This window comes from Myxocyprinus asiaticus, chromosome 3 (assembly GCF_019703515.2).
Source record: "Myxocyprinus asiaticus isolate MX2 ecotype Aquarium Trade chromosome 3, UBuf_Myxa_2, whole genome shotgun sequence".
Lineage (NCBI taxonomy): Eukaryota > Metazoa > Chordata > Actinopteri > Cypriniformes > Catostomidae > Myxocyprinus > Myxocyprinus asiaticus.
In genome coordinates, this window is record NC_059346.1 from 54,715,906 (window position 1) to 54,723,277 (window position 7,372).

Sequence of the window (7,372 nt, forward strand, 5' to 3'; positions counted from 1 at the left end):
AGCGAAACCCAAACATGAACATATTTTATATATGTGTTCTGCATATATTGCCATGTATCAGATTTCTGTATGGGAAATTCCAACATACTCATATTTTTGTAACAAGTAAACATTATTATGAATGTAGATATTAACCAAAAGGTGTTCTTTGGACAAGGGTGTTTTTCATAAATGTCAGGGGAGACTGTCACATGTATTTTAAATTTTATACAATTAATTAATTGCAAATTATGTTGGCCAAATTAGCATTTGCTATTTTGTGTGTTACCGTTTACATGTCTGCTGTTTCATGAACTGTTCTCAGATAATTGTTTTACTATTTAAATTTAGCTGAAAAGCCATCAAATACCTTATAATAGGCAATTTAATGGCATCTCGTACTTACCCCATTCGGTGTGACCTGTTCCCATTGATAAATGTGACTGTGTTAAATGAAAGGTATCTCGTTTTTCCTGGGATAAAATGGACACGCGAAATATATTTTGTGCAGGCAAAACTTAAGGTATGTGTCTATACAGAAATTGACTTTCATAAACCTTTTAATATACCTACCCTGAGAAATATTCACTGGAGTAAAGAAATGTGACAACTAGCCTCAGTCTCCCCTATATTTTAATTTCATCACATGGTCTTAATACCTTTCCGTAATGTGTCAAGATTTATTTAGTGCACTTTACATAATAGACAGCTCAAATGGGCCTTTAAATAAAACAATTTGATGGTTTGGCTGTTGTAAATGGAGCCATCAAGACAGCAGTATAAATTAACATCTGTGTCTGTTGTGTTTTGAAGGTGACCACAATGTAAAAAGCTAAATATATATGGAAATAGCTCCTTAGCATTAAAAGCTCTCTGAACCTCTCTGTGGTTTCAATGAATGACGTAAAGAAATGTGTCCTTAGAGACTGTCCATTTAGCCTGATGCATCAGTATATAGGTACAGAGCAGAATGCATCTTTCTTATTACCCATTAACAACACAATGGGAGGGACGAAAGACATTGTCAAGACGTCAGGTTACATTAACTAGCCTTTTAACAATAGGAATCCATATAAACAGTAAAAAGACTGGACTCTAGCAAGACAAAAGATCTCTAGACATAACTGAAACGCAAGAATATTAAGCAAACACGTGAACATCAATTAAATACACAAAAAGGCCATTTTGTTTACTCTTGTAAAGAGCTGCCTCACATTATGAACAGTAAAAGGGCGCCACCTACTGCCCACAAGCCTTCATAATTCACAGAGGAGCAACTTCTGTGCACACGATTCATTTACACTAAGAAAACTTCAACTTAAGACTTTATTAGACGACTTCAGCTTTTAAATCATTAGCTTTAAATATAAAAAATATTTTCCATTTACAAAACTTTAAGCTGATTAAAGGTGCATTCAGTTTTATTCTCGAGTCGTATGTTGTAGAAATTGTAGAAACGCACTATTCGCAGTTATCCATGACGGTCCAATTACATTGTGATAAAACGAGTAATATTCGGCTTGTCATATCTCAACATGCAGCACCATTTGTAGAAAAGGAGCCTTTTCTCCAAGACCGATATTACTTCGTCTTCCATTGAGTGGTAGGCTTGGAAGTTCACCCAAAAATTAATCATTTTTCATGCTATCCCAGATGTGTACGATTTTAACACAAATGAAGATTTTCCAGAACCTCAACTTTGTAGGTCCATACAATTCAGGTGAAGGGGTTGACCAAACCTCTGAAGCATAAAAAAAAAAAAAATTCATGGGACTCCAGTGGTTTAATATAGATCTTGTGACCCAATCACTTTGGGTGAGAAATAGATCAATATTTCAGTCCCTTTTTCCTATACATCTAAGTGAGGATTTATAGTGGGAGAAAAAAAATAAATATTGACCCATTTCCTCACCCACACCCATCACATTGCTTCTGAAGACAATTAAGCTGCTGGAGAGGCAATTTAAGCTTCTAAAAGGTAGGATAGCATTCACTTGCATTGTGAAGACCAGAACCGAGATGTTCTAAAATCTTCAGTTATGGGATGCAGTGTAGAGAATTCATTTAGTTTCTCTACAGCCAAGACAAACTGTGCTTTTAAATGAGCAAGATGCTTACTAGCCTCTATGGCAGAGGAGATAATTTGTCATGGCAGAGTTGTAAACTAACACCATAAACTTAAACCCTTATAGGCCTCATTAACTTCCTTTGCATCGATTACAGCACATTTGGAAATGCCACAAAGATGGTCAATAAAGCTCCCCATGCATTGGGCCAGAATATACCATTAAAATAAAATCACCATGAATGCAACTGCGGCACTTTGCATGACCGTTCAAAAAAAAAAAAACCATACAAACGGGAGACAAGTTAAGACTTCTAAAATGTTTATTTGAATTCAAAAAATGTACAAGGTTGCATAAACTCTTGGAACATGGCAGTGCAGGAGAAAAACCTGTAAAATCATTCCTCAAAAGAAATTAAAATTTGAACAGTAAAAGCATGCATAAGTTACAATTTTTACATGGCAGCACACAGTGCTCAAGTCTCTTCAGAAATAACCCCACACTATGAGATTTGCTTGGCCAGGTCCTTGATCAAGGATGACTTCAATTGAGAAATGGTGGCAATCTTCATCTGCTTCTGACTGGAGTATTTGTTCTTCACAGCCTGCAGAAGAGAAGTTCATTGGAGTCATAAGGCAAAAATGAAACATGGACATTTAGAAAAACTCAAGCTATTTGAACAAAGTATAGGCCAGTGAAGCATCAGGCCCAGTCCACTCACCAGGTGCTTTGAAAGTCCCTCATTGACCCTCACAACATTCTTAGCAATATGCCGCATCACAGGAACCAGCTCATCTTCGGTGTAGCCCATATAGTGCTGGAGAGTAGGGGTCTGCAATGTGCCAAAATGTAGGATGTTAGATGACTAACAAATTGAAGTAAACCCTTGACAAAGCAAAGCACTCACCCATTCTCCACAGTTGAAGACCTTTAGAGTGAGGGCATAAGCTGCACTAGCCATTTGGGATGGAGGAAAGTGGACCATGTCATAGTCAACCATGGTGAGCTCCAGGAAGTATTTGGCCAAAGTGTGATACTCAGCAGTAACCTGCAAAGCATCGACATTAGTATTAACACCAAAAGCACATGTCCTAAACAAGCCTTGTAGAATGAGGGGATGTTAGTAGTTTACATCTCCAATCTTTGAAGCCCTCCTGAGGAACTGTAGGGGCATAGGTCTTCCAATGCTGAAGTCGAGAACCCTCAAGACCTTCATCTCCATCTCACGGATCTGAGCGGTGGTGTAGGCACGGTCTGTTACAAATGCAAAGTCTGCAATCTCAGGTGGGTACATCTCTTCGTACTTCGAGGCGATGAACATGGCCGTTACACCAATCAGCTGGAGCTGCTTCTTGGGAACTGGATGATCCTGATGGGAGAAAAGTGGCTGCCCATTAGAAGCCAACTCATGTTGATGAGTATTAGGAAAGACCTCAATCTGCAAGGAACTCACCTGAAGGAAGCGATCAATGATTGCAACTGTCATGTACATGGTCTCCTGCAGCAGCCTAAACTTAATTTGGACCTGGATGAGCCAGTCAATAAGAATAGCACGCATATTTCCTGTGACCTCTCTTCCATCAAGGTATCTTGGCCTAACAGCTTGCTCAGCCTATTGGAGACAAATGCAGTAAAGAACTGTACCTTACCTAAAACCAGCATAAACTTAAAAAGGGCAGTTTTCCATGCAAACCTCAAGCTGACGAAGATACAGATAGATGTCCTTGACGTATTCACTGCAAAGCATGGGATTATCATAGTCATCAGCATCCACATCCTTGATATTAAGCAGAACGTCAGAGAAAGCCTGACACAGATCATCTGAAGCACAGCCTGAGGTCTCCATGGGAACAGGAGATGAGGGTTCCGATAAGATCTGATGACATAGAAATTAATCTTTGTAACAAAGCATCAGAATAGACCATTTCACAGCAGCAACACCTTGATCTTTGACAGAATGAAGACTGAAGGATAGACGTACAGACTCTTCAATGGGTTACACATTAGCATAAGAGTTTTAGATAGATTCTTTTGTTCCGCTCATGAAACTAGACAGTTTGTAGGAAACTGGATGAGATCTAGACTTCTTGCTAGCTTAGTACAGAGCATGTAATTGAAGAGGCAGTAAGTCCATCCCTCACGGTCTTATTTTCATTCCATCAAAGATGGAAATACTGAATAAGGTGTACTGCACGCACACTTAAAGACTCTGAATTGCATAAGATCCTTCAGATTAAACAGTACTGCAGTGGCCAAGGATAACCTTGCATTCAAATACCAAGCATTGGCAAACACTAACACCTTTAGGCAAAATATAGGTGAATATTCTACATTTAAAAAAAAAAGTTCTCTGGACCTACTGAAAGACTTCCTTCTTAGAAGGCAAATGCCAACAAGAGTGGCTTGTTGACAGTTCCCTCATCATATATATCAGCCTATTAATCAGCCAGGGGTGATACTGGTATTTAAAAAAAAAAAAAACCTAGTCTACTTAATCTTGCTTCTACATGCTGTAATCTCACCTCAGTAGGTCCTCACAAACCAAGTGAATGGTGGCCAGAACTGATGGTCTAAAGAGCACAAGGGAAGCACAAATAAACCCACACAACTCCAGTTGTTTAAATCTATATCGTCAGAAGCGACTATGATAGGTGTAGGGAAGCAGATCGATATTTAAGCCCTTTACCATAAATCACCACTTCCACATGCTTTTGTCTGTCAATTCACATTCCATGTGCACTTTCACTAATGTCATCTCCCTGCCCTGTAGGTGGAAAGGATTTGTGCAGTGTCTCACCCACACCCATCTAGTCACTTCAGAAGACATGGATTTAATCACTGGATTCATATGGATTACTTTGAAGCTCGATGCACATGAAAAGTTCTGGTGACCATTCACTTGCATTGTATGGACCTAGAGCTGAAATACTCTTCTAAACCTTCATTTGTGTTCAGCAGAAAGTCATATACATGTAGGATGGCATGAGCAAAGGGCGTTTCATTTCTGTGGTACTATGATTCTTCTCTTGTGAGGCAGCACCTCTGGTCAAGGCAGCCTAGCTTTTGCTGCATTTTCGTTTTGTTTATGCATCTCTGAAGCTCACCTGAACTTCATTCTGAAGTTTAGTCGACTCCTTTTTGGGCTGCTCAACTACAGGTGCCTTCTCAGCCACGACCTCAGCGTTGGGTGCAGCCTTCACATCCTTTTGTGCAGAAAGAGGTTAAAATTGGTGTAAAGAGCAAACAAAACCCTGAAGGAGCACTGACTGAAAAGGGGAGAGAAAGAAAAAAAAAAAAAAAAAAACCCCCCATTACCTTCTTCCTCAAAGCCTGTCGCGTCTGTGGATTGTTGCCGATCTCCCCCAGAGCGGCCCGCGGCCTCAGTGCGGGCATTTTGTTCGCTACAACTGCCTTCCCGGGCAGAGCGGTCTGATTCTCGCTGCTGGCCAGACGGGTGGTCTGAACAAACACAAAGCATTCAAGTTGAGAATTAAATAAAGCAGGAGAACTGTTCGGGAGGGGAAATTGACGTATATAAACACCTGCATAAACAACGACGCCATTTGTGCACGGGCAAACTAGAGTTTAAAGATTATGCGTTGTAGAAATAGATAAGGGAGTATCACAAGCAACAAATGAGTACTACATAATCGGCGTGACCCACGAGTTTCAGTTTTTAAACGAATGGGTGCGCTTCATAATTGCACAAATTCAAGAACAAGAAAGTAAAAATAGCACGCTAATAAAACTCAGCCTTGAGTGAAGTGCGAGAGAAGGAAGTTACCATTCTATACTGAAACGAAGCCAACAAAAAGGCTCAGTTGCATCGTCGTGAAAGTATAACAAATGCATCATATTTTCGGTTCTCTTCCATCAGTAGGTAAACATAAAATGCATTAAAACTCACCCTTGTAACACGGAGAGCCATTGTTATAGAAGCTTATTGCTGTGACTCGATGAACAAACTGGCTGACTGTACTCAAGCGAACACGATATAACACGACTTCTGCTCTTGGGTTTAAATTGTCGCTCTTTCGAATGTGATTCGCTGTGGTTCGAAAAACATTGCGATCTGATTGGCCCAGCCGCACCTGATTTCAATGCGTTCCCAGGGCAACTGATGAGCACGTGACGCCAGGGGGCGGGGACAAGAATTGAACGTGTTCTTCTTGTATTGTACTATGGTGTCGGGTGCGTTCACTGCCATCGTCCGCAGTGGAGTGTGTGGAAATATACTATCCATAATTCTCCAAAAACTGTTCTTTTATAGTTCTTCATTTTCAGTAATATTACTCACGTTGCGCGAGCCCAAGTTATGTTTCTCATCACAGTGCACATGCAAACTTAGTAGTTTTAAAGTCTTATAACTACTTCAGTAACAGTAACTGTAGCCTACTTTTACTTACTACTAACTCTTAAAGGTATAGTTCACCCAAAATTAAAATTCTCTCATCATTTACTCACCCTCATGCCATCCCAGATGAGTATGACTTTCTCTCTTCTGCAGAATAGAAACGGAGACATTTTAGAAGAATATTTCAGCTCTGTAGGTCCTTACAATGAAAGTGAATGGTGACCAGAACTTTGAAGGTCCATAAAGCCAGCATAAAAGTAATGCACATGGCTCCAGTGGTTAAATCCATATCTTCAGAAGCGATATGATAGGTGTGGGTGAGAAAAAGTTCAATATTTAAGTCATTTTTACCATAAATCTCCACATTCACTTTCAGATTCTTCTTTTGTTTTTTGGCGATTTGCATTCTTCGTGCATATCGCCACCTACCGGTCAAATGTGGAGATTTATAGTAAAAAAGAACTTAAATATTGATCTGTTTCTCACCAACATCTATGATATTGCTTCTGAAAACATGGATTTAACCACTGGAGTCTTATGGATTACTTTTATGCTGCCTTTATGTGCTTTTTGGAGCTTCAAAATTTAGGTACTCATTTGATACCTACAGAGCTCAGTTATTCTTCTAAAATTCTTTGTTTGTGTTCAGATGAAGAAAGAAAGCCATACACATCTGGGATGGCATGAGGGTGAGTAAATTATGAGAATTTTCTTTTTTGAGTGAACTATGCCTTTAACATTTTTTTTTTTTCCAAAGATATGAACACATCTAAATTGTACATACCCCTTTATAGTGTTTTATAGCCTGATACTTTTGTTTCCATTTGCTCCTACTTATTTAGGGTACAACGGGGCAAAAGGCACACCTTAAGGAAAATTTGCTTCTTTTTTTTTTGGATCACAAAGTGTCTCAAGAAATACATTTTATTTTTATTGAATATTGATGGAGCAACATAATTTGAGTGAAATTAAA

At 39.3% G+C, this 7,372-nt stretch overlaps 1 protein-coding gene across 1 annotated transcript; it reads right to left on the minus strand.

Moving 5' to 3' along the window:
• Positions 1 to 2,349: 2,349 nt before the first annotated feature.
• Positions 2,350 to 6,110, minus strand: LOC127419208 (G2/mitotic-specific cyclin-B1). The gene is made up of 9 exons (XM_051660429.1): positions 5,953 to 6,110; positions 5,361 to 5,504; positions 5,150 to 5,248; positions 3,739 to 3,921; positions 3,499 to 3,657; positions 3,178 to 3,414; positions 2,953 to 3,093; positions 2,767 to 2,877; positions 2,350 to 2,649 (listed from the first exon to the last, which is right to left on the minus strand). Exons 1-9 carry the CDS (start codon positions 5,971 to 5,973, stop codon positions 2,548 to 2,550), a joined length of 1,197 nt encoding a protein of 398 aa, XP_051516389.1. The 5' UTR covers positions 5,974 to 6,110; the 3' UTR covers positions 2,350 to 2,547.
• Between the last annotated feature and the right edge of the window lie 1,262 nt (positions 6,111 to 7,372).

Bases quoted from the DNA above. Each gene is read 5' to 3' on its own strand.
- LOC127419208 (XM_051660429.1), bottom strand. From the start codon at position 5,973: ATGGCTCTCCGTGTTACAAGG. The intron at 5,249-5,360 runs GTAATGGGGGGT...TCTGCACAAAAG, and splicing joins GACAGGCTTTGAGGAAGAAG to GATGTGAAGGCTGCACCCAA. The intron at 3,922-5,149 runs GTGAGCTTCAGA...CTATGTCATCAG, and splicing joins AACTTCAGAATGAAGTTCAG to ATCTTATCGGAACCCTCATC.